The sequence below is a fragment of the Syngnathus acus genome, chromosome 3 (assembly GCF_901709675.1).
Source record: "Syngnathus acus chromosome 3, fSynAcu1.2, whole genome shotgun sequence".
Lineage (NCBI taxonomy): Eukaryota > Metazoa > Chordata > Actinopteri > Syngnathiformes > Syngnathidae > Syngnathus > Syngnathus acus.
The window spans coordinates 5,507,277-5,534,980 of NC_051089.1; the positions used below are offsets into that span (position 1 = coordinate 5,507,277).

The window sequence follows — 27,704 nt, forward strand, 5'->3', positions numbered from 1 at the left end:
ACATCAATCCATCCGGCGCGGCCGAGGAGCGTTTAGGTGAACGTGTGAATATGGATGATCTGGTTGGGTTGCCATAGAAGCGAGGGGGGCTCAGCCCACCTTGTTTAAAGGGGAAATGTCTTTCCCATTCTTAAAACGCAAGGGGGGAGAGGAAAGGGGAGGCTACAGGTAGGTCATTGTTTGAACCCTCCGTAGCGCAAAAATGAAACAACATGATTCATGTGGGTGAAAGCAGACTGATGATTGAGGGGGAAATGCTGCAAGAGATTTGATTCTCTAATTGAGAGTAATTGCAATAATTGCGTGCAATTATAGATACATCATTTAGGAGTTAAGCTGATTACAAATGGGTCAGGGTTATATTGTATTAGAAATGCAGCAGGATAGGTACTCCCCCCCGAAAGAGAAACTCATTGGGTGCCTTGAGTTGATTTCCAAGTTCTTATCGAAATGCCAGGTGAGCTGAAACCTCACGTGATCATCTGAATTTTCAACTGAATTGTTCAAAAAATGGATGGACGGATGTAATGAAGTATAGAAATGATTACTACATAATATATTAAACCCATGCAGGCACGGGGAGAACATGCAAACCCCCCACACGAAGGCTGGAATCCAACCTTGCACCTCTGAACTGTAGTCCTGAAATACAGTAAACTATTTCAAAATCTGTAGTAAATCACACAAACGAAAAGTGATGGGGAATTGCATCCAAGCAGAATCGTTTTTGTATATCAAATGATAATTTCAGGTTTTATTCTTCTTGATTCATGAATAAAAGGGTTAGATTTGCGCTCAAATGAGGGCGCCTCACAAAAACTGCCTAGCAACAAGTGAACACAAACTCAGTGACAAAATCCGGAAATGAGCCCTCCATTGGTGCCAGGTCACTCGAACTGTTAGGTTTTATATAATGAACAAAATAAAATATTTAAAAAATAAAACGTGATATTTAGTCGCCATGCCATTTTGTTACACAACCGCCGAACTTTTTGTTCTTCAAAAACGTTCACAACTTTATTCGTACTTGACGATAAACACATTCGCCTCATTTAGGTGGAAAGACAGGTCTGTTTGCCGAGACGCCGTATTCCTTTACATTGACTTTTTGGCAAACAGAATATTCGAACAATAACAATAAAAAGTAAATTGAAATGTCTACCTGTCTGAATTGGAAGTTGAAACGTTGTGGACGACTTATTCCAGGCTCCACCAAGAATGAATCCTGGAAAGTAAGTGTGGGTGGATTAACCACCTGTGATAATTAAGACGACCGATATTTTGCTAGTTGTTGTCCCTTAGTTGTGTTTAACTATGAATTTATGCTCATACGTGTAAATTACAGATAGCTAACATGGTTTTAAATGTTGTGCTCTAAGTTAAATTTACATTTTGATATATGTACGTGATGGGGGTATACAGTGAACCCTCGCTACTTCGCGTTTCGTTTATCGCGGCTCCACGACATCGCGGAAATACATTTAAAAGTCAAAATAACACTTCTAAATTGAGGAAACATGTGTCTAACATTTAGGACAATGTAGTATTGCTCCAAATGTTCGTTTACATTCCTTTAGAAGTCCGTTTTCAAGTGTTAGCACGACCGCGAATTAGCATCTTTCAGCTAACTCGTTGGCCTGCACAGTACTGCTTGTTGGTGACCGTACTTCGCGGATTTCACTTATCGATAAACGAGGGATTACTGTATTGCCGTTTAGAGACTAGCTAAAAAAGCAACCACTTCCTAATAAACAGGTCAGGTGAATCATTCTCACATTGTTGGTAAAGGAAAACATATTTGTGTCCATTATTTTCATTTGACGTTTTTCTTAATACGTCCTTAAGACTGTCCATCTTTTTTACCTGTCCAGATATTTGAAGCAAAAAAGAAGGAGCCTAAAATTATTGCCACAATCCTGGACTCTGGATGCTTGATGATCTTGCAGGGAGAAGAATGCTTGGTAAGAAATTGATTAGGATTGTTTTTATTCAGGCTCAATTGATTCATCGTCCAACCAATTTAATCGGCTTGTATGAGTAAAAACAGTTTTAATGTCCGTGTTCTAATGTTAAACAAGAGCAATGTATTGTAAAACAGTTGAATGTTCTGCTTGTATTTCATGTCTTTATTGTTAGTGTTAAGGGACCAAAAATGAGCCGATTAATCGTTTTTCAGAATTTATTCTGCTAAACATCCATATGCTAATTCTTATGAAGTTGTTATTGCTGTACACGCTTGGAGATAGATCATATCCGCCTCTGGCATGTGTTGATCTTGTGCCAACCAACATGCACTTTCAGGCTATTTGTGTATTACGCCATCGATAACATGTTTCAGAAAGGCTAACAAGGTTATAATCCCATGCGGGCTTTGTTTGTTTAATTGTTTTAAGATTGGTGCATGTCAGGAGGGACTAAAGAGTCTTTAAATCCCTCCTGTGCCTCGAGGGAAGACTTCCAGAGCCAGTTAACGGTGATGAAGCAAAAACAAAAAAGTTTTTGGCTGCTCATCACTTCTTCAGATGTTAATCTCAGACTCCTGAATACATGAACATTGCCATACTAAAAACCTGGCGCAATGCAGTAATTAATTGTGATGTTCCACATGCACACACTGGAGTCTGGGAACGTGCTCATCCATGAAAGTGCTTGCCACATACCTCCACTCTCTGCTCTGTAATTCACAAAATAAATGACAGCTTGGCTGCATCTGCAAATGTCATGCTTGCGATTCTGGCAATTTATAGTGCGTCCCACTTATTACACTATAGATTGCCTATATTATAGATTGCAACATTTAATAACATTCCAATTCATTAGTAATGTCGGTTTCCAAATGATGAGCCCGGTTGGGTAATATGTGACTTTATCATCTGCAACAAAATTACAGCAAGAACGCTAATCTCAGAGTTATAGTTGCGTTGGATATGGTGGCTATTTTCTTGCAGCAATAAAATGGCAGATGATTCACATTTTCATTTATTGTGGTAGTACTAAAATATGGAACCTCTAGAGTCAAATGTCGAAAAGTCCTGTGAGACTTCAGTTTAGTGAGCATCCAAAGCAGTGTCATTAAATTAGCATATTTTACATTGAAAAAACTCACAGCACACCACTAAACCAAATTATAAATTCAATTATAAAATAAAAAGTCCCATCCATGATACGCCTTTTATCTACACTCCTGCGTCAATATTAATATTTTACCGAAAACCTTTCTTGCTCATTTAATTGCACTCTTATGAAAACAGTTTTACCCTGAATCAGAGTATTTCCATGGAATGTTAGTTACTCCAAATTTGAACAACTCAGAGGTTAGCCAGCATTCCAAATGTTACTTTCAGAGTTTCCGCTGTATGTTTCTGATTATTGTGTTTAGAAATCAAACATATAGGTGTTTGTAGACAACGAACACAATAAGTGAATGGTCAGTGAGTCCTAGATATCTTGCATTCAGCAGTCAGCCTGATATTCAGGTCGGACTGCAACTAGCTTTTGCCAAGGATGATAGAGCGCTCTATTCCAGATTGGTGCTGTCAGCGCTCAGGGAAGTTTCAAATATCCTCAGCTTAGGAGGGCCTACAGGACACACGATAAGGCTTGGCGGGGAAAGATGCTGTGAACTGTAATTTTCTGTATTTGAAAGAATAGTGTGATGTTAGTCAAGAACTTCAGAGCAACTGCTGCAGACATGTCGTCAGCAGAATAAAACCAGGACAGTCTTTAAGGTGGCTTGACTCTGGAAGTTTACTTTTTACGAGGGCTGGGTATCAATCAATCAATTAACTGGTCATTAATTCATTCACTGCCAGTCCAGTCGAAATGGAGCTTTGACGTGTATAGCCGTCACTGGCAGTGAATGAGTTAAGAATTTATGGAGCTGATTGTTAATTGATTCTCGACTACGGATATTTTGAACCTTCAATTACCATAACGGGCCTTAGCTGAAATTCAAACAAAGAACCTCTTGCCTATGATGTGTGCTCGCCAGATGTTGCTTGAGTCACAGCAAGTTAAAGAACATCCGCACTATGGCAACTTATCCTCTGGGAATTCTTATTCAGCTCCATTAAATCAGGATCTTGCGATTAGCTGGTGAGCAATCCGCCTCTCACCCAATCGTCGGCTGATAGAGGCTCCAGCTCATCCTTGACCCCAATTAGGTCAAGTGCTGGAGAAAATGGATGGACGTTGGCATTCATAGATGAGTTTAGAAAGGTTTCGTCAAAAAAATATATAGAAAAAGACATGGAGTTAAATCCATGTCTCCAATCAAATAAAAGCTTTAATATGACCTTCAAAACATGTGTTGGCTCTGTCAACATTGTAAATAAATAAATTAATTGTCAGTCTGTCCGTTTGTCCATCGTCTTATTTCTTCTCATCTTAAATATATTAAAACTTTGCATTAATTTCTTTCAAAATAAAATATCTGTTTTCTCTAGTGTTTGTCTTCATTTAGGTCGCAGGTGACCTGGAGCTGATCCTAAATGACATGAAATTTCATTTTGGAACAAAAATGTCCTCAAAAGTAACTGAGAAATAGAGACCCCTGCTGACCAATTTCAGTAACAGTAATTACTTGACTGGAGCACATCAAATTGAAGAGTGTCATGGCATTTGTCGTTTGCTTTCTTCAAAATGATCATGTTTATTTTATTTTTATATTGAGTTTATGGAGAATGAGTACATACGTAGAAGAGAAATGAGATGCTTGCACCAGAATTAGCATAAAGCTAGTTTTCATTTGTAATCCAATTAAGTATAGATTTCTCACTTTTACTGTTGCAGGAGAAAATTCCTTTGATTAATGCCGGCGATGTTCTCAAAGTCCACCAGAATTCAGACAGCCTGCTGCTTCGCAATACAGTGAAGGTGAGCTTGGACTGTGGCTCACAAAAATGTGGTTTTTGTTTGATTCTTCAGTGTCTGTCTGTTATGACTCGTGACATTTATATTTTGCCGTCTTCTATTAAAAAAAAAACCTTGTTTTAGTTCTAATGAGATGCTGATTTAAGGGAGGCGATAAAGTAATGAAAAAAGAAATTATTCACGCGTCGGCTTGGAGTGACAGCGACGAGATTGTTTGTGTGTCCTCAGGAATCGGGCCGTGTGATCAGGATGCAGTTTTATGGCAGGAACAGGGCGCAGGCCATCAAAATATGCTCAAGTGCCGCAGAAAGACTGCGGGAGTATCTGCCTGTCAACACTCTCGAAGACGCCCTGCCGCCAAATAATCAACCACCCACCGATGTCCTTACGCCAGTGACACAGGTGACCTATTTAGCAATTTGTTGAATTCAAAATTAAATGACACTTTTGTAATAATTCTACAGTGGTTCTTCAAATGTTGGATACAAAAAAAGTTCCATGTGATATAGTATGATTATTCATTGTCATAAGCAGAAGTTAATTAGACTAACCTTGACATGTTCAAGAGAAAATGAAATATAAAACTCAGGTTTAAACCCTAAACTTAAGAACTGTTTTTTATACAAATTATTATTTCATCGCAGTGTTCGATTACAGACGACCTCACTTTCTGGGAACAGCATCCAGTTGTAAGACAAACTTAATTGTGGTTTGCTTTTGATGCATTCTAATTACAATTTTGGTCATATCGGAAGGCATTTAGAATCACTTTTTTATGCGTTGATGATGAACGATGCTTTCAAAACCAAGATACTGAAGACAAACTGTGCGTCTCCCCGTCGTGATTATTGCAGAGACCGTATCTGACAGCTGATTTATGACGATTTTCTCAACTAGGTCATGTACATGGACTCGGACACTAGGTGGTGCTATTTACAATACTCATCTTTAGAGGTCACATTGCTGGCGGTAGCTTGAGGGATTGATGCACTGATGCAGTCTGATCTTGCCGATCTCGCCGATCTTGACGATCTCGTCTATCTGCCTCCTTATATTTAATTCAAGTGACCCATGAAATATTTACTGATTACTGATGTTGACCTTTCCAAACTGATGATAATATACATAAACAAAAGAAAAAAAAATGCTTATTGACACTGTAAGACTATTCGGGTATGTTTTATTTTGAAACATCTTGATTTGATATTTAATGTGTATCTTGAACTCCCGCTGGGTTGTGAGCTTATTCCACTTGAGGGGATGACATAAAAGTGCATTGTGCCAACAAGGTGGAATGTGACCTTTCGGTGAAGAGACACCCCGGAGGAGTTCTCAGTTTAGATGAAGAGAGGAGAGTGGGATATTTTTTCAATTAGTAATGAAGCCAATTGATTAGACTCTTCACTCTTCGTCGTCGTGCTGCGTCTGGTCACATCTTTCTCATTTGCTTTTGTGTCTGAAGCCGTGTCCGCAGCAGGGTGAGGCGGCTGGAGCCGAACCAGAGGTTGTCCATGGATCGCTGTCCATCAAGCGTCTTGTCCAGGTATTCGATACAAGTCATCTTCAGATAACTACTAGCTAACTAATAGCCATCTACGGGATTGGCTGGGTGATATGGCCTTAAAAATAAATAGTCACTAGTTGCCTTTTTTGAAAAACTGCTACTAGAGTGTTTAGAAAAGTCTTTATATTGGCATTTGAGAAAATTGGGCGAAGCTAAACAATGAAAGGTTTTCACCTCTGCCATCACATGTGAGTACGGTGTCAAATTTGATTGCTTTGCCTTGAAAATGAAGTTTTGCGGACCTGTTGTACTGATATAAGCTGTTGAATTTCAATAGAACCTCATGGGAGAGACGCCCCTGACGCTGCCTGCGCTGTACCATCACGTATCTTCAGAACCCGAAGACCTGGACGCCTTCGTGCGCCTTTGTGTGTTGGATCCCAGCTTCCCCGCTTTGGTGGAGCAGGTGGAAGGCAAGCTGAGGAAAATACTCGAAGAGTGAATCATCGTTGACAACTGAAGGCAGAGAAGAGGTCAAGTCAGCGCTGGGCTTTTTTGTTTGTTTGCTGTTTTTCCCACGCCGTTCCCTACGTAGGAGTTCACTCGCGTTGCGCTGCCAATGTCAACATCATTGTGGTTGCGCATTAACACTTAGGATATTTCAGATAGTTGATTAGAGTAAGAGAGATTTAACAAGCGCATTTTTGTTTTTTTATTCAGAAAAAAAATATTGGTCTTATTCATATGTTGGATCGTGGCTATATACTCTGGTCCCTCTGTTCTCACATCAATTCAGGTCCGTTTGCCATCGCAACACACATCATCATTACATTGTATTGAAAGGAGGGGTCATGCAGCTACAGCAGTTAATGTCGCTATGCCAGCTTCCAAGGGATCCCACGCTATTAAAGCTTGACTGATTAAAACAAACTGCCCTCCATTTAATCTATTCAAGAATACATTTTGCATAGGATTATAGCCATGCTATATAGTCAAAGAAAAATAAAAAAAATCAAACGATGAAATTAGGAAATGTTAAAAAAAATATCGTTTTTTTTTTTTTTACAGATATCCTATCATTTGAACACTCATACTGCAACATATACGAGACACTCTAAGTTACTCTCAAAAGGAAATTAAAGTAATACACATACCATTGATATTTAGTTTGTTAAACACACGTTATTCATTTTCTGTATTCACTCTCCATTAAATTTTAAATACTGCCAGTCATCGAAGCCCTTGCTTCACGATAAAAGTTCTATTAAAAGTGGACTTGTCGTCACGAAATCAAACATTAAATGACCATGATATGCTGTACAAATGTTCAAGAGGAAAAAGAAGACATTATATATAAATATATATATTTCAATATATATATTTATACATACTCATATTTATATATATATATCTATATTCATATAAGGATGACTCTATAAAAAAACTTTTGGGATGCAAAACAAAAGCCACACGAGGGATAACAACAGAAGATGTCTATTCTGAGTATCCTATTGCGTAATTATTTTGCATGCATTTACATGATGTGTCATTCAAAAGGGGAGTTGGCTCATTTGCGGGCCACGATTAAAATCAATTACAGAGACATCAACATCACATCGGGAAAAAAATGCGAACACCTCTTGGGCGATTTGCAGTCACAATTTGTCATCCTGACATCGCCACGCGACAAGGCATGCTTTAAGACTCCCCCACTCCGCTTGCTCTTGGTTGCCAGTGTTACGCTGATATTGTTCCTTGTAAAAAGAGACAAGATATGCTTTTATTATTTTTTTTTCTCTTTCAAGATAGGCCGCAACTCAGATGCCGCCGTGTAGCCAAAAAAACCTGCAGTTTCACCCATCTCATCTGTGAAGAGAAAATAAAGAGAAGGCATGACCACTGATAATCCTCAGCAGCACGTTCTATATTTAGCACCCGCCATCACGCTGCACAGTATCTTACTTGAGTCCATTGCTTATTTTGTGTTCCTTTGGCGGACGTTTTTGTCTTTGTGGTTGTTTGTAGAATTGGTTTTCCTGCCAAAGAAGCGGGTACGATTCAGAAAACATGAAGGTACAAGAAAACAGGTGCAGAGTAACAATATTAGCGTCAATCTATTCAGCTAAGACGCTCCCACCACTTTACAAAACATCGTTTTTAATACAGAATGCGGTAAGACTCCACACTGAGAGACTATTTACACACTTCAGTGCTGCTGCTTTGCAACAGAGCTCAAATGGGTAACAGTTAAATTCAAATGTTGTTGTTTGTGACTTACATTGGTCCAACTGGCTCGTCATCTTTCACGGGATAGAAGGGAATGAAAAACAAACAGAGAAAAACATGAGATCGAGGTAATAAAAGAATGTAGGCCAAATCTAGCACATCCACTTTGCACAGGTATCTATTTCACTGAGGTGTGTTTGAAAAAAAAGGGGGAGGAATAAAATCAACTTAGAAATGCTCCATAGTTGTTCAGCGAATTATTCAAGCATTTGCTGAGCGAACAGATTGCTTTGAATGGTGGTGTGACACAGTCGTGCACTCGTGATAAGCTCCGAAATCACACGCACGCACACAAGTCGGCAGCGTTCTGTGTCCAATTCAAAGGACACATTTGAAAAGGAGGCTTCTTGGAAGGCGTTAAAGCTGCATAACTATATTAGTGTGCTAAAACGGTCGGCAGTGACATCATGTTTAAGTAGCGCAATCTGACAACACTGCGATGGACCCTAAAAGCTCCCACAAATGTAATTTCAACCCATGAGTTAAGCTATTCATTTTCTGATTGAGCATACATGCAGGAGGCTTACAAATGACTCATTTGAAACTGCCTTTTAATTACAGCCAGCAATATCACAGTGATTCTTTTTTTTTTTTTTAAAAGGCCGGGGGAGAAAAAAAAACTACATTCACAGATGAGCTATTGTGACCGATTTGGCGTGATGACACGGATCTTTTTTGAGCTTCCAGCAGCAGCATATTGGTTTTATAATTTCCCTACAGCACGACACAGTAGGAGTCTCTATTTTACTGCTGATTTGTAATTCATTCATTATAGTAAATTATTCTTTTTGGAATGAGATCCATGGTCATATTTTAATTGTCTTTATATCTCTCTCTCTATATATATATAAAACTATGATGATATCTTTTCAGATGCCAAGTTACTCCTCACATTGATTATTTATTTTCTGCATAGAAAATTGAGCACATTTCTTCAACTTCCCGAGGACCAAATCGAACTTTGTGAAAACGAGGCGGATCGGTCCGGTTTGGTGCCCTTGACGAGGTGTTTGGCATACAGATGCAAACGGGTAAGTCAACAGCCACATGCAGTTACAAAGCTGCAGATTGGCAGCGTTACAGCGGCATTCCATGGCGTTAATATGAAGCGGACTTGAACAACAGTCATAATGTTAGTCATCAAACATGGCGGTGCCATCAACTGCGGCAGGACGTCTTTCCGCATATGCCACTGTTTTCTCACCTCCTATGCATCACGCCACACAAGCTGTGTTTACTATACTGCTTCTGCAAGCACATGACAAATCCAAGATTTTTACTGTGTGACAGTGGTCACTTTTCTTTCGGATTCATCTTATTTTCATAAATGATATTTTTTGTTTCTTTGGCCGAAATGATCACACAGTAAAAATCCCCAAGCGACTAGATTTGAAACACAGGCTATAAATGTGAGCCTCTGCCTCAGAGCCCTTGACTGTGGTGTTCAAATACAGCAAGTCATAATGCACGCAGACGGGGGGCCGAAACCGGCGGGAATCTGGGATGCTAAAAGGAGATTTTAGAGAGGCTGTGCCTCGTGAGCTGAGAGTCCTCACTGCTGATTTGAACGGCATAAACATAGCAAATATAATCCACCTTAATCGCTTCATTTTTTTCCGGTGGATGAAACCAACTGGAGGCCATGCACACACTTTACTTGAGCCGTGTGCTGTAGGCATTGATGCGTGTCAATGTTTTATTTTACTCAAGTGTTTTTTATTATCATGACTTTGTCGTTTGTCATAAGGTGGGAGCAGTTTTATTTGCTGTGTTTTTTTTTCAGAGAAGAAAATAGATCAATAACAATCGATGATAGAATATATGATGAGGCTACAGCATATATAACTTCAAATGTCTATTCGTCTTTAGGTGTCTGTCTTGAAAGTTATGTAATTGAAAAATAATCAAGGCTTAAAATGTTTTTAATTTCTTTAGGAAGCAGTTTTTGCCTGAGTAAATCCTTTTTGTTTGCTCTAAAACAACAAAAGCCAGATGCAGCCTTGCCTGCATTAGAATATTTGCTTGCTCCACTGCGATCCATAATGACAGCAAGGCCTGTGACAGTTGTGTTTTAGTATAATACGGCCGTATTTTGAAGACAATAAAGTCGCCTTAGTAAAGGTTAGACGTAACCTTTGTTGACTCGGGGTTGCCGTTGGGGTTTTAAGACATTTTCAAGCGGTCAGCTCCTCTTCGGTTTGGGCTCCGCCAGAAGGCGCATGATGGTTGAATACAATGAGAAATTTTATTTGAATTTCAAATCTGTTCCCTTATTTTTTTTCCCCCATCGGCTTCTTTTGATTTCATTTAAATAAGACATTAGGTTTAGTCTCGGTCTGTGAAATGTTTTTGAAGCTTTTGCTGCAGGGATGAGTGTGCCAATACAAAGTTGTGTTCGCAGGCGTTGTTTACCTGCCTGTTTACAGTGCGGCCGCCCACACTCAAACCTAGTTTGCGGCAACACAGAAGGCTTCAAAAATTATTGCAAAGGGAGGCATGCAAAGCATTTTTTTTTTTATCGCCATAACCTAATATTGCATTTGAGGACTATTGAATCTCTCGCGGTAGAGCAAACATTTAACAAACACCAAAAGAGAGAGCCAATTTCACACTTGAGTTTTGGGGGGCAATGGACAGTAGGCTTGTTAAAAACAACTGATAAAAGACATCTCTAGGACCATGCAGAATGTCTCACTTACCACCCGTTTAGATTATGGTGCCGTTTCGAAAGAAGTGGAAGGGAAGAATAGTAACCAATTCAGTTACACATCTCTGTACAGTATATTATCAACACCATTGTTACCATTGCTGTCAGTCAAAGGAACAACACACCTCAAAAGGTTAGTTCTCTTCTCATTTACCTAATAAAGGTCATATTTGCATGCGTCTACCATGGGGATTACGTCAGACCTTTTGATACAATATGTCTTGAGGCATTTGAAAATGATCGACCGAGAGAAGAATTTGACAAACCTGAATTTTAACCTGTTAAAACAACTCATTGGCTCGGAACATGTTCAATGAAAGTTAATTATCCGTACATTAATAACAAGAGAATGCAAACACACAAAAATAGAAATACAGTAAGAAATGGTGTCTCTTACCATCAATAATGTCATCTGGCCTCTTGCGTTTCTCATACACGACGATTATGACTACGAGGATGATAATTTCCGCCAGCACGCCCAGGAACGGCCAAAGCGGCGCAAGATGGCTTCGCACCCGTAGGATAGTGATTTCGGTAGTTGTCCCGATGACATTGGATGCATTGCACTCGTACTTCCCGGGATCGGTGTCTATATCAAGATTTAGGATGTTCAGCTCTGTGTAGTTGCCTTGACTCGTAATAAAGAAGCGTCCAGTAGAGTTGTCGATCTCCTGAAAGGGACAAAGTGGTTCATTAATGTAAAAATACCAAGTTGACAATATTAATTATAATTAATTTATCTTACCCTGGAGGACGTGCCTTCCATTTTACGCCATGTCCAGATGGGATGCGGATACCCGACCGACTTGCAATGCATTGTTGCGTTTTCCCCCTCGTTTTTATTTTCACTCCGTTTATGACCGGTGATAACAGGTTTTGCTATGACAAGAGATACAAATAAATGGTTAGCTAATCTCCGGCGTCCTAATTTACAAAAAAGTTTAAAACAACATTGAAGACGAAATTAAAGTGTTTATATAATAAAGGTTTTTATAAACCATATATTTCCAAGACACACAAGCATGACTAGCATGGACATAACCGGAGAAATCTATTGAAAACTTTCTTTTATTTTTTCATGAGAAAAACAATCATGACAAATCATATTGAGGTCACGAGAGGGAGGGATCATAAGGCATTAGAGCCTCCAGATGTTCCAATTCCAAAACTACAAAGTGAATTCCACAAAAGAGATGCAATCCGAAAGAAACAAAAATGAATTGGCTCTGATTAATGAACACTGGGAAAATGTCTATTCTATTCGGTTAGAAAAAGTCGCTGAGACCAAGCGCCAAGTCACAACAATCTGCCAATAGAACAGGTGAGACTTTTCATTTGATTCTTCTCATGGTGAGAGGATAACCACTCGTTAATCCCCCAAAATGACAATAATTCTTTCCATGCAATTAAGCAGGATGAGACCCCGAATGATATTTTTTTTGTCAGCTGCACATGGATAATGGCGTAAGGGGGGGTTCTGAGCTCTTTAGTGACACTACAACCACTCTAATTATGGAACCCACGTGCTCAAGCAGAGGAGTGGCCAAGCTCATTTGCGCCTTATCCCTTGCCTTGTATTATGTCAACGAGTGATAGCACGGAGACGACTGTCCAAAGTGAGGCCGAACTAGCAGAAACCTCAATTTCACACTTCTGTGATTATGAAACTGTGCCAGGCGGAGATAAATAGTATGGACTTTTGATGAGGGTGGAGGTCATAGCTGTCAGCTGCATTAGGATGTCATTGGATGACTGAGAGACAGTTCAATTAAATCCTCTATTGGCAGCTTTCATTCTGATCTGCTTGTGATGATACGCTGGACTGTCCAAAAGTCTTAGGCCCCCCATTAGTGTTGTTAAAGTGACCTTGTTCACAGCAGGCATAGATACAGTTAGTATGAAATCATTTCCCTGAATCATGACGACACCCTCTACCTTGTTGTTTCTCCACTAACCTATAATACTGCTAATACCACAAAGATTTTGTTAGCATCATGCTATTATTGATAACAGATAAATGTTCCACAAGTAAATCATTCAGCAGGTTAAGTTTTTTTTTTTTTTTGAGGTACCAAATGTGTAGTGGCAGTGAGCTTGGTATCGCAGACAATAAACTCCTGTGCTGCAACAGAGATGGCTGGGACAGGATTCACAGCCTTAATCCTCCAACATCACAGAAGCCTCCATCTGTTGCCTCTAGAGCTGAGTCCTGCAAGGATGAGTGTGCCAAGGACACTGTAGGCGAGGGATCTCAGCAATCGGCTGCCAAGAAGCGCAGTGCAAAGCTGGCTAGCATAGCAGTGGGTTCTCTACCTAGGTCACTAAAGATTGCAAACACTTGGAGAAAATTAGAAGGAGCATTCGGATAGTGATGAAATTCCTTCCACTCTGGCAGTAGCTTCTTCAAACATTGAACGTAAAGGACAACCTCATGCAATATCTGTCCAGTTAAAAGACTGACGTTCTCTCTCAGGGGACACATTGAAAGCTTCAACAGTCACAGGCCCGGAGCCCTGGCGACGGCCAGGGCACTTCACTTTGAACAGACACGAGTCCCGTCAGCTCTCGAGCCAGTAAAAAGCAGAGCACACACACACATACTCGTCACCCATGTTACGCAATCAGGCAGCGCTCGAAGACAACTACGGAAGAAGAGGCAGGGCATGCTCAATATGAAGCCTAGCCATGCCACAGCAAATTGGCTTATGTAGCGCACGCAGGCAAGCTTCTCTTGAACCGGGTCTTCACTTGCCCTTTCTCAAGAAAGATTCCTTATTCAAGGCGACGGCTTAGCTGTCAGCTTGTATGATACAACATGAGTTTGCTCGCTCAGTCAGTTTTTCTAGCACGGTTTACATAACCTGTTAATCGGCACTTTGATACACTGTTTTCAATCAGAAAATCAGCTTTTATTTTGACAAGTAGCCCTCGAGCTGCCCTGCAGGAAAGCTCCATGTTTGCATGTCTGCTGAACATTTGCGGTCGCCTGTCCATTTTGTTAAGACCGTCATCTGAGCGAAAGCCAAGAGTGACAACAGCCTCCGGAGAGCTTCCTGTCATAACCACTGCCCAGGATGAGTTCAAACATCTTTGTCAACAAGGAGTCACTTCACACAGCCTCTGGTTGTGAACTTTTTCTAGGACATCTTTATCTTGCCATGCCTCAGAAGGAAACCAGCGATGGCCTGTCAATCCATCAATTCAATCATTCATTTCTTATACCACTCTTGATACGGTCAGACTTTGATACTACCAACAAAGCCCTCGACTGTGGGGTGAGACATTTATGTAATTGACATTACAAACATTCAATTTCCACATTCAAGTCAAGAATCTTACCTTTTACTTCAATTGTCGCATTTGCATTTGGAGCCATTTCGAATGTGTATACACACATGTATTCCCCAGAATCATCCGCTCGTGGTTTACCAATTCTGCAACAAGACAGAAAACATTAATCACATATCTTAAAGCTACCAGTCACTCAAACCAACGAAGTCAACGACTACTAATTAGCTGGGACTACAGAAGTGAGGGCCCCAGAGGACCAGCGAGCCAGTAGCGACCAATGTGGTGGCATGATACGAGAATATTACAGCGCAGCGGCTCGGGATCCTGCAGGGAAGGGAGCCATGAGCATATTAGCCGTAATCTTCTGAGTAGCACTGATATAATGTGACAAGGAAGTGACCAATTGGTCCTATCTTGTGTGGCTAGGGAGAATCTGTGGTTTGTCTACAGGGGTGACAGTGGCTTTGTGCTCCGCTGGCGATCCTTTGTGACAGTGCAAAGTAAAAACGAGTTAGTACCAAAGGCCAGGGTTTATCATTTTTAATATCGAATAAGTTTGAAATCAGGCTTTGTTTTGCTTATCCAAAGAAGCCAATTACCACAATTTGTCCATGGGGAAGATTCAGCAATTCAAATCAGGTGGACTGCCAGAAGGTCAATCAGTATGCAACCTTTGTCTTGAAATGATCAGCTAAATTTAGGATGTCTGATTAACATTCTATCAGTGTTTTATGCATCACCCAGTCCTCAAAGGCGCACCTATACGTTGTGGTCCTGTGCTCAGTCCGCGTGTTAGCAATCTCTCGCCCGTTCTTCACCCAGAAGCTCTCCGTGTGCTCGGTGTGGGCGGTGGTGAGGTTGCAATGCAGAGTAATCGGTACGCCAGGGGAGTCCGTCGGCAAGATGATCTGATCAGAGGCATTGATCTTTGGTTCTGCAAGACAAAGACGGACAGTCCAGCCTTATCACAGGAGCGGGGCTCACTATTGCAATATTTAGCAGCTCCATTTAAGGCTTTAAGCTATTTGAATGAGATATTTGTGGATGGCTTGCTTTGGTGTAAAGTTCATGTATGTAGGAATTCCAAAAACAGATGCATCCCACATTCTAGTCATTCATTTAAAACGAGAGGAGCCTCTCCAGTCTTCGATGGGCACTTTCCTGAATGCTTTCGATGTTTCCCCTCTTCCAACACATCTTTATCAAATGATCAGGATCATTATTTTTTCTGCACGGCTTGCTGATCAGATGAACCAGGTGTGTAGGAGGAGGGGAATATCTAAGACAAGAAGGGGGGGAGCCCTTGAGAAGCGAAACTGCCCACCCCTAAGAAAGTATGTCAAAACCAAGTAACCAGCCAAGTAAAATACTACCTCAGTTCCGACATACATTCCTACTGTGCTGCACAGTTTTGCCCTTTGTATGAGAGAGATTCCTGGTCACTACACGATTCATTTCTCAAGGACATGCAAGGCAGAGTGTCCTCTGCTCTGCCATGAGTGGGAGGCTCGCTTCCAGGGCAGACCCACCTCGGCGGCCATGAAACCCCTGAAGGGGGAGGAGTACTGGGCCCGAGCATTGTGACGCTACTGATCCCTGCAAGGCTACAAACCAGGTGGCAAAAGATGACTATCCAGTGGCTTGTATTAGCATTCGCAGCATCATCTTCCTGCTCTGCTGTAATGCGCACTAGCTACAGGGAAATCACTGCCCCTCTTCTCTCTCTCGCTTCTCCCCTCTACCAAGCATGTTCTATTAATAGCATGTTCAAGACATGCATACAGACACAACATGAGGTACATAAATTAACATTTAGCTAACTCGGCAGAGTGGTCCACAGGCAATTCACACAGAAGGTTGTTCTAAGGACGCTCTGTCAATCTTCATAACGCTGAAAAATTTAGCTCTATGTATGCTTGAAGCTCAATATAAAATGTCTATAAATAAAAAGGCAGAGAAACCAGATTTCCTCGTATCGCCCTCTATTTTCCAGATAACACAACACAAAATAATCCATTAGTGCTTGGCTTCATAAAGATAGATAGTGAGCTGGAGTCCATACCAGCTGTGTAGGCGTGAGGCGGGGTACAGCTGTCCACCATGGACCAGTCGGTACCAAATTGCAGGGCACATGTAGACGACCATTTGCACTCACGTTCGCACTTTATGGGAATTTTAGCATCTTAAGTGTAACTTACATGCATTTCGGGGTAGGTGGGAGTATCCAGACATACGATTATGGGGCAAACAAGAAACCTTCTGACCGAGATATCCCAACGGAGATTGGACGCCTGTCTGTTAGCCAGCCCACTATTTGACTATGCTGCTTAACACAAAAATAATTCAATAAAAACAGCTGAGGGCATTATGATATCATGCCATGAAGTGACTGGCATGTAGAGAATTATGGGTCTCTCAAGTAGTATTTGATTGTACCAAATGGAACTGCTTGTGCCTAACGGGGATTTTCAATTTTGAGTTCTAAAAGAAAATCTGATCCATTACTGGCTTATTAAGTCACACAAAATGTTCCTTCTTAAATGTAACTAGTTTGATTTGAAGCACAGACTGTGACTCACTGGACTTAATTCAAGTGGCACTCCACTCAAAATGTGAGAGTGTGTTCTCGCATGTATCGATAATACCCGCTGAAAAGAAACTCGAAGAGGCACCGTGTGTAATTTCTTAGCGCTGTCCGTCCTGGATCTTCGTCGTATTTGCATTGATAATCACTGCTTGTATTCTTGATTCTAGAACGAGTTTGTACGAGCAATGGAAAAGTGGTGTGGACCCTCCAGATTCATCAACTCGGATCTGAAGTTGTAGGAAATGATATTGTTTGGTCTCAATGTGAAGATACCCCTGTCTGAAGGACAAGCAATAACTCCCCTGTCCTTTCATCTCTGAGTCAATGACCCTCACACGCCATTAAGTGGTAAGTAATTCATTATGTTAACATTCTAATTGATTAACATTTTGCACTTGTATGACGGTTAAAATATTTAAAAAGGACAACGTGGGAAGTCTTGATGCTTAGCAACTCAAAGTCCTGAAATATATTTTCCTTAGATCCGGGATGTTCAATTCCGGTTTATATCGTGCCTTTGATAAAACCGTATATGCACAGAACATGTCTTCAGAACAGAATGTGTACACTTTTAGTTGGTGGTATGCTAAAAATAATCAATTTTGCCTCAATCAAATGTTGCTAAAACCGACATTCAGATTTGTCAGAAAGGCTGGCAAGGATCAGAAAACTTTTCAGCCTCTCTGGGAGAAGCTCACTATGACTAACAACATTCTAAGTCTCTTTGTGCTTCAGTAGGCCAAGCAGCCAAGCATGCACAGATTAGAAAGGTCTTCTCGCCATTCAGTTTGTTTGACTGTTTGTGTGCACAGAGCAGAGGGTTGAAGAGCCTATAATGTCATTACCGATTGGCCGAGAAGCTTATACCGTGCTCAGACAAGTCCATGGAGACTGTTTCATAGAAATAAAATATGCCCCATTCGAAGGTGAAATGAGACACCCGATGGGGTCCGATTCTTTTATTGGATCACCACCAAATTAGAGAGCAAAAATATGATCTCTTTTTTTCCTAGAGACTAGACTCCAATGTCACTTTGTCCTACAATTACATTTGAGTGAAAAGGCTGTAGAGAAAATGAAAAATTGAAGAACTCTGAGACTAGTAGGAGAGTTAAGACAATCCACTGCAAGAGAAGCAACCAAAATAACAGTCACAATTACAGTCACTCAAGATTGAATTGATGAAATTAACATTTTGGATAGAAGCCAGTGAAGTGGATAGATAGGAAGGGTAAAAATGTGGAAAGCAATGTGTTTCTATGTTTGTGATTATATGCAACAAGACATTTAAAGGATTACTCGGGAGACAATCAAATCATGAAAACCGAAGCAAGGACATGGACTTTAGAGAAGATATCTTGTATCGTTGCTCTCCTATAAGACATATTTGAGCAAGACTATCACTTTTAGCGTACATGATGGAGGACAAAAGGTTACAAGTTCATTCATTATCTAAGGACATGCTTTACTCACTCTGTAGCACCGAAATGGTGGCCTGGGCCCGAATCCAGGTGATGGCGGGGTTTTGTCGCAGGTCATTTCGCCTGGGGTCATTGCTCGCCCGACACTCGTAGGTCCCAGAGTCTTCCAACGTGAGGCGCGTGATACCCAGAACGCTGACACCGTTGGCGCCGTAGGCCGTGTTGATGGACACTCTGCGCTTGCGGGCTCCATCCCACAGCTGCTTGAACGAATCTGCTCGGTTGATTTCGGAATACCACCACTGGATCTCTGGGGTGGGGTTACCAAGTACGTCGCAGTAGAGCTCAAACGTGTCCCCGGTAAGCTTAGTCTCAGACATCGGCGACTTTACAAATCCAGCTGAAAACAAAAGAGATCAAGAGGGTTAGAGCAGTCGGTAAGGTGAGAAAATATCGAGGGAGTGTGAAGGAAATTCAATGTGATGAGAATACAGCTTGGAAAAACAGGATAACAAGTGAAAACTACTTTTACAATTTACTTGATTGGACTTGCATTGGAACTAAATGACAATGGAAAAAGTCCCAAAGTGAAACCAGTTGCGAACCGATTCTCTGACCAGTGCCTTCAAACTGTCGACTGTAAATATATTCTAGGGAAAAGCACAACCGATTTTCATCAGTCTCGTCAGGTTCCTCAAAATCGCTTCATCAGCAGGACTTGTCGAGTAGACGTACACTTGGGCGCGTTGCCGCGGCAATCAGTGGCAACGCTTTCACTTGACCTCAATCACAGGAAAACTTGAATGCTAACTTTGCTGGGGCTGGGAATGAACAACAGCTATAAAGGTGAGACTTGGATCTAAAAATGTTTTGAATGGAAGTTTTTTGGGTAAATATATCAATTTAACTCCTTAATTGTCCTTCGATGTGAATCTGAGTATGAATGTGTTTTAATGCCAGTTACAATGATCTGAATGATTGAAGTTTTATATTGCTAATGTCACATTGTCTTTGAGACAGTTTAGTGAGTTGAGACTAGATCAAGAGTGTCTCTGCTGTTAAATTGGTCTTTCTCTGCTGTCTTCATTGAAGGACAAACATGTAATCCAGTGGTATTTAATCAAATAAACTAGCCTGCACAGTTAAATTACAAATCAAGTGCCTTATTAACGGCACTTTACAGAAAACGCCACACATTCATGGGGAGGGACAGGAATAAATTTAATCTCCTTTAATCCCGAGCAGATATTGTTATGACAGCAAAAATGAGGTCAACCGACCCTCAATTTGAATGAGCGGGAAATTCAAGAGCATTTTTTTTCTTTTCAAAATCCATTTGAGGAAAAGTCAAACCGCCAACACCTCCCCCACAGACCGGTGAATGACTGACACTTTGGAATACCATCAGCCAGTAGTATTCCACTGGGAACCACCTCCATCCATGCCTTATAGGAAACACTGCAGTATTGTTAATGAAATGGGATCCCATCAATGTTAGTGTCAAAGATATACATGTACCAGTGTGTGTTTGGACTTCCTTCACACACTTGTTCCGCATCGGTAGTCAGCCCAACAACACACTGACAGCCCTAATGAACCTCATCTAATGACAAATCACCTGGACCACGGATATTCTTCTCAACCGCCTGTCAGATGTAAACAAAAGAAAGAAAAAAAAGAAACGACTTTAACTTAACTTTGTCCTCGATCAGTAGAGGAAATTGGAACAAAGACGCTGTTAAACTGCTGTTTTATTTTTCTGACCCTCGAAGATTTGTTTTGGCAGAAAGTAGTATATAGGTCTATGAAATGGTTTGATTCGCTTAGTCATGATTCTTTAGCTAGATATAGTATCATTTGTGAGCTATTTCCCTTAATCAAAAATATTTTGCGTAAAAAACAAGACATTAATGCGCAGACATTAATTTTTCGTCGTCGCATGTGATGGCGGTGAAACTTGATGACACGCCATAAAAGACCGAACTCTAATAATCAAACTCTACAAGGTCGGACCTTGAGCAAATGTCTTGTGCGTGATGAAGTTCCTGCCTTAAAGTGACTCATAGGCGCACCTCCTACTGACATGACGAAGAAGGTGCAATAACTCCTCCTGACGCTCCCATTTACTGGCACACCACATCGCTTCCTCCAGGGAAATGGGGGCGCCCATTCATTTTTACCTGCAGTTTACATGTCCGTCCTTCCTTCCTTCCTTCCTTCCAATCATCCATTTTTCTCTTGAAGTTTTCCTCATTTGGGTCACGATTAAACCTGCGCCTGTCTACTTTGGGCGAGATTTTAGTCCCCAGTCGAGTCCATCGCACATAAACACAAATAACCACTCACACTCTACGAACAATTCGGATTCTTGAATGGACCTAATATTCATGGAAGGCAGATTAACCATAGAAAATCCCAAATCTACTGATTGTGAAACAGATGTGCTAGCCTATAAGCAACCGTTCTGCGTAGCTTCGATTTCTCATTTGGCTTCAGTTGATTTGGAAATGCAATCTCCCCCAAAGTTGTGATCGCTGTCATCTGGCAAGTTGACTCGAACAGAATGTCAAAAGTCGAGCCAAAATATTTCACATACTTAACAATACATGATTTTTTTTTAACTTGGTAACCATAGCAACAGCTCTGTTGCCGAAAACATGCTCATGCCTCACAGCCAGATGGAAATGAATTGGATAGAAGGGAGGCAGGAATTGTGAGGAGAATTTGGCGGGAATTAGAAAAAAAAAACTGTCGGAGGATATTCAGCACTTACAATGCGAGCTTCTATGCGCGATGCCTCCAGTTATGCAGACTAATTAGCATTTGTTTCTTTTCTCTGCAAACATCTGCTTCCATCAAGCTCACAACATCATTCCAGAGGGTGAAACCAAGTCTAATACGCCTACGCTCGTAAAAGCGGAATTTCAATCTGACACGTTTACCGTGACGTTCTTTACTACGATCGTATGCGTCGGGAAGTTGAGCAACTCAGCTCGTGGCAAAGGTAGCCATCCACCGTGATAATAACAAGAGAAAATGAATGCATTAAAAAAGCCAATTAAATGCTGTTCAAGGTGACGGCCCGGAGAAAAAAAATTGTAATTTGTATTCAGCGGGGGAGAATTAATGCACGGAACAAACTACAGACAATGCTCACAAGCCCAATTGCTGCGCCGTTCCAACAACATGCTGACACAGAGCAGCTGGCATTCATTCATCCATCATGCATTCTCACTTCAAAGTGATATTGGGACAAGAATGGTCACTAATGGACTCTGCTGCTTTGGCCCATAAAATAGATTTGTTCCCTTCACATGACACAAAACATGCTACCATCAGGGCTAGATTAGCACTCAATGTCCTCCTATTCTGATTCACAGTCACTCTCTATTGATCGGCGACCAGTCCAGGGTAGAATACTGCCAAACCCAAACTGTCTTTTCAACTGTGGCAAAAATAGAACATTTGCTGTTTAGTAATTCACACAGCTGACTTTTCCAACTGGATAAAAGGTCACCTATTGATTGACTGGCTACAAGTCCAGCGTGATATCTGCGGTATTAATCCTAACAGACCAAATAGAACATTTTCGATGTTGTGGCATTTTCAGCAGAGAATTTACATTTCCGTGTTAGGACTAGCAAGTTTTTATGTGGTTCAAATCTGTTATTTAGTTTTAAGTTGCTGTGTTAGTTTACAAGGAATCGAAGTAGGGTAACGCAATGAGAGAGAAGCTCATTGTTCGGCAGCAGCAGTGGCACGAAAAAAATCTGAATTGTTTAAGCATTAAAGTGTTACTCCAACTGATGTCGGTATAAAAGAGAGCTCCCCTGAGAGGCAACATCAAGCCGCACACAAGCGCCGTGCAGCCTGAGTGAGTCAGCTGCCTGCCTACAACCTGGATCCCCATCTGCACTCCCACAAGGCAGACAGAGAGAGCAGCGAGTAGGAAACCCCCCCAAGGACCGCTGAACTGGTCACATGCAGGAAGGTAGCGTGTGTATGTGTGCGCATGGTGAAATGCGAAATGGTAGTGGGTGCATCTGTGGGTGCGTGCTACCTGACTTGATTTTAAAACATTCCCCCCCTCCCGCATCAAGCAGTTGTAACAGGATTATTTTATACATCAGGGATGGGCAACGTAAATGATGAAGTGGGCCACCATTTTTTATCAGTGCTAACAGGTGGCCACAAAGGACCACACACTTCCGAACCAGATGGATGTCAAAAAAATCAAATATGGACAAAGTACTTGCATATGTGTAAAATATGCACACAGACCAAGTACTTGCATATGTGTAAAATATGCACACAATCTAATTATTCAGATACTGTTTGTCCTGCATGTCTTCCAAATCTGCAAACATTTCAAGCATCGTAAACAATTTCTGCCATCTAGTGGCGAAAGGTGATATTACAACTATAACGTGAAACCCCGCCATTTGTGATGGGTAGGAACCGTGCTGCCCATCTAATTGTCACCCATTGAAGGTTCCCCCACCCAAAAAAAAAAGAAAAAAACCCCAATGTTTTTAAATACTGTATTGAATAAAACAATTGTGAATTGTGCTGAGCCTTGAGTTAGCAAGGGTCCACTGTAGTAGAGGTTTATAATCGCAATTTTCTATATAGTGGATAATTTCTTATTTTTATTTACATTTGCATCGAAGAGTGATGAAGACCAAATACACAACTAACTACTCGAAAACGTACCTCTGTCATCAAAGGGTGAGTACTTTGCATATGTTTTTTTTTACAAGCGATTAAGCTGTTTTTTCACAATTGACGTGACGGTTAAGAATATCATCATTTCCTGTGAGATAATTCGATTGTGTAAAAGATACCCACATTATTACAAAATGGTTGCAACTTGCCTCACCTGTTACGACACGATGCATCACTTCTTGCACACAGAGCAGTAATGAGTGACTGTTAGCATAGCATACATAACCCAGCTAACCTTTTTGCAACGTCAAGCTCGCACGAGTGTACCTCGCACGAGTGTGCCATGACACTAATAGGGAGCAAAGTGTCCAATCGAGTAGGCCATTATTTGCAAATTACGTGACAGTCGATTATTCCCTTTCATATTGAGCCTGAGTCTTTTCGTTTCACGGTAGCCAATCATGCAAACGTTCAAAAATGAATCGAGTATGTGAAGCCACATTGTTTGCTTCCGACACCGCTTGATGCCACCGGCATTTTACATCTTATGTAATGTCACGGTGGGGGAGCCACGAGACACAGTATCGCTGTTATTTGCAAATTCAAATAAAAGCGCTTCCCAATCACACAGCGCCAGCGCGGCAACAGTTTAATGAGATTTAAATCCCAGTAACCCTTGCTGGGTAGCCACGCTCTAATCCGGCCCTGTAATCACAACCGCTAAACACGTCCTTTTATTGTTTTTTGAAGGTCAAAGCAGGCAGAGTCTAGCATTTTGAAGCAAAACTGGGGGATTTCACAAGACCCTAGCCAGTAGCTTGTTACAAATCTTGACACACATGCTAAATCATCGCCTTTTATTGCTAACTGGACACCCTGTACATTGTGTAAAAAAATAATCCTAATTATTGTGGGACATCTGTCCATTACATCAACTGATAATAAAATATGCTAATGGCTATGCAGTGGTGCCTTGAAGGTCGAATGCCTTTAGTGAGATAACATGAGTGGATATGTCCATGTCATGCTAATTGCAGATAATTACCAGTTAGCCATGCGGATGACTGAGCCAGAAGTGTTGCTTCTCTTCCTCAATGTTTATTAAGCTAGGTTTCTACTTCCTGGTTATTTTCACATTCACGTTGGCTTATTATTATATTGCGAGCTCCTCAATAAGTTTCAAATCATAAATATACCTCGAAACTATGATCCCAAAACACACACACACATACTAAACCCTGCTCATTTTTCGTTGCGCGCCCATGTCAGCCTGTGTTTTTGCGTTCACTGCGGGTCCATATCAGATTTCACACGCATCAAGTACAACTCGGTCGAAGAGCTGGCTCGAGGCCCGCAGCATATTTTCCAGATTTACAAATGGACCTTTTGTCCAGAGCGCGGACAAGAAACACGATAATGGACAAGTTGTTCCTTCGTCTCTTTGTTGTATTGATTGGATGGGATGCAGCTTCATAATGCTATTCTTAAAAAGGCAAACCCCGCCTCTCTTGATTGCAACGCTTGGTGGAAATAAAGAGGAACAAAAGGAACACTTATTGGGAAAATAATTATACACCATTACTTATGCAGGGCTTATTTTTTTTCTATTGCATGGATGGATGGATGGATGGATGGATGGATGGATGGATGGATGGATGGATGGATGGATGGATGGATGGATGGATGGATGGATGGATGGATGGATGGACGGATGGTTGTATGGTCCCTCAAATAACTTAGCATTAGCAGCAGGCTATACTGTATATTTTCTCTCGGCCTTTGTGGCTGACAGTGGCATCACACTTCTTGGCGAGGCGGCTGCAGCTGTGCACAAGGAGGCCATCCATTAAGCGTTAATGGATTCACTTTCACAAAAGGACCTTAAACCCACGATGCCGTGTCATGGCGTTAAAAATAGAAACGGGGCAGAATAGCCGCGAGGGGGGCATGGGGGAACACTATTCGGACTCATATTTGTCGCAGGAACTCGACCGCACACTTCACTTCCTCCTCGATGAATGTGAGGAGGGAAAGAGGCACGGATTCCCCCTGCGACCCGCCCCGCCACTCCTCGAAAACCATGATTACATCTGATGCAATTATAATTATTAGTCTTTGCGCGTCACAACCCGAAGGCTGGAGTCGCACAGGAAAGCCAACATTACATAAAGAGACGCGCAACGCTTGGCCCTCAATCTGAACTGTGTTGGAGAACCGAACGGCTTTCGAGTGCAAAAAAAAAACAGCTGACGTACTGTCACATTCAATAGACTTACCGACAATAACACCCCCTACCCCTAAATGTCATTGGGCACAATCTCAACCATAGAAAACCCGTCTTCAGATATGTCCAAGAATAGACAGATTATGGGATATAAGATTCCCCACATAGCCAAGATGGGTAAATGCCTCACGTCACGCACCTGGCACTACAAACCGAGAAAAAAGGAAAAGAATGGAATCCCTGGGATGAGATTTTGTTATGAAACTGTATGGGTTATTTTCTCCTTAATCCACTGGGATACGTTGTCATTCTATTTTCTGTAGTGCAGTATTTGTTTGAAATGGGTCAAATTGAACCCTGTCAAAACGAGGACAATGCAGTTTTGTGTCAACACTTCTCATCCCACGCTGGAAATGTCCCCAAAAATCACCATTTATTAGCAATCGAACATGGATGTCCGATTATCCTCCAGAAAAGACGAGGCGGGGTATTAGGCTTTAAATTTAAGTATGCACGCTAATTCCCTCCCATGCGTTTGTTTCATTATTTTTTTTCCGCCCCTCATGATTATCTCTCGGTCATCACACAAATGTAATGTAAATATGTTAAATTTATCCTTTAAGGAGAAAAAAACTGGGGGATTTGAAAAAGCGGCCTCAAAGTTGAACTTAGTGATAACAACTTAACTTTGGAGAGTACCGTATTTTCCGGACTATAAGGCGCACCTAAAAACCTAAAATTTTCTCAAAAGCCGACAGTGCGCCTTATAGTCCGGTGCGCCTTATATATGGACCAAATTCTTAAATTTAAACTGGCCCGAAGCATTGTGTCATGAAATCAATCATAAGTGGCCCGCTGAAGACTATGAATCATGAATCAAAAAGACTATGGATCATTATTTTGTGATTATAAAGTAATTTGTTGCGTCTGAAGTTGAAATAAAAAAGATAAACTGGAGAATGATTTGATTTGGATGAAAAATCTGACATGATGCATTAATGGTGCGCCTTATAGTCCGGTGCGCCTTATAGTCCGGAAAATACGGTACTTTAAAAACAACCACAGCAGCATCCAAAATCTTGTGCATAAAACAAAGGAATTTAAAACAATAAAAAAGTGAAAGTACAGCTTGTGATGTCACTAACTAGGCCACGCCTCTCCAAGGCACACATCAATACAAATACACGACAATGTCTGACTTTGGGCTTAGTTACCTCTGTTAAAATAGCAACAATCCACAAATAATTGCATCAGCAAAACATCAACACCATGTACACAATGATGACCCCGTGTGACCACCGCATTTAGTAGTTATTCAAGACGAACAAGCTAACATACTAGCCTAAGTAACACCCTATGTGCACTATCACTTAACTCAAACTGTATAAGTCATTAGACAACAATTTTATAAATTAGTATCAACATTGCCAGAGATGCAAAACCATACTTTTTGTTTCACTTTCTGCACAAGGTGCATTCATTGACCCCCCAACAAAACAGGGCATCATCCTAAACGAAGATGAAAAACACCATCAATGAATTGAACCTCACAACAACACCACAAGGTGGCGCTTAAAGAATATTTTAGTGATGTTTTCTGATAAAATTGCAGCACGTGTTCTAGACAACTATCTGAGTATTTGTAATAAAAAATAAATGATAGATGAGTTTAATGAGTTCTGATCTTGCATGTAATAAATTCAACGAGTAAGGCAAAACGTAAATATAATTCAACACAAAAGCAGTTGGGCATAAAGACTATTTGTAGTCGCTTTGGCCCCCCCCATATTTAAAGTACAAGAACGAGTCTTGTGGACAAGGTGGGTGACCAATTGCCCGTGGCTCCAAAAAGAGATAGAACCTCAGCAGGAACTCTTAGTCCAACCCAGGCAAACACAAAATAAAAAAAACTGAAGTGGTTCCCTAATTGAGATTAGAGATAGGTTAGTAAAGCCACCAAGAAAATGGGACACCCTAAATAAGTCATAGAAGTCATTTCGCGACGACTCTATTGAAGCCTACCTAGTTGCATCTTAGGGTGGAAGTGCAGTGCAGTCAAGTGGAGTCTAAATCCTCTTTAAGTCACTTTACCCCCCCCCCCCCCCCCCTCTTTCTCTCTATTATTCTTCTCGTGTGTTTTCATCAGT

The 27,704-nt window shown here is 41.1% G+C and overlaps 2 protein-coding genes across 5 annotated transcripts in view; one reads left to right on the forward strand and one right to left on the reverse strand.

Annotated features, from left to right (window-relative positions):
- Window positions 1–7,381, forward strand: rec114 (REC114 meiotic recombination protein). 2 transcript variants are annotated; one of them, XM_037248171.1, is made up of 6 exons: window positions 1–36; window positions 1,872–1,961; window positions 4,792–4,875; window positions 5,101–5,274; window positions 6,335–6,415; window positions 6,714–7,381. In XM_037248171.1, the coding sequence occupies exons 2-6, from the start codon at window positions 1,935–1,937 to the stop codon at window positions 6,876–6,878; spliced, it is 531 nt and encodes a 176-aa protein (XP_037104066.1). In that variant the 5' UTR covers window positions 1–36; window positions 1,872–1,934; the 3' UTR covers window positions 6,879–7,381. The 2 variants fall into 2 exon arrangements, with proteins under 2 accessions (XP_037104066.1, XP_037104065.1); XM_037248170.1 differs by lacking the exon at window positions 1–36 and adding an exon at window positions 1,025–1,232.
- Window positions 7,076–27,704, reverse strand: part of nptnb (neuroplastin b) — a 21,150-nt gene continuing 521 nt past the window's right edge. Inside the window, exons 2-9 of one of the 3 annotated variants that reach the window (XM_037248167.1) lie at window positions 18,721–19,068; window positions 15,420–15,594; window positions 14,709–14,803; window positions 12,115–12,248; window positions 11,767–12,040; window positions 8,655–8,664; window positions 8,339–8,412; window positions 7,076–8,242 (exon numbers count right to left, since the gene is read on the reverse strand). In XM_037248167.1, the coding sequence (XP_037104062.1) occupies window positions 8,352–8,412; window positions 8,655–8,664; window positions 11,767–12,040; window positions 12,115–12,248; window positions 14,709–14,803; window positions 15,420–15,594; window positions 18,721–19,068 (1,097 nt within the window). In that variant the 3' untranslated portion in view covers window positions 7,076–8,242; window positions 8,339–8,351. Of the gene's footprint in view, window positions 8,243–8,333; window positions 8,413–8,654; window positions 8,677–9,866; window positions 9,911–11,766; window positions 12,041–12,114; window positions 12,249–14,708; window positions 14,804–15,419; window positions 15,595–18,720; window positions 19,069–27,704 lie in introns of those variants that run through there. The other 2 variants (XM_037248164.1, XR_005097588.1) reach the window with 2 other exon arrangements.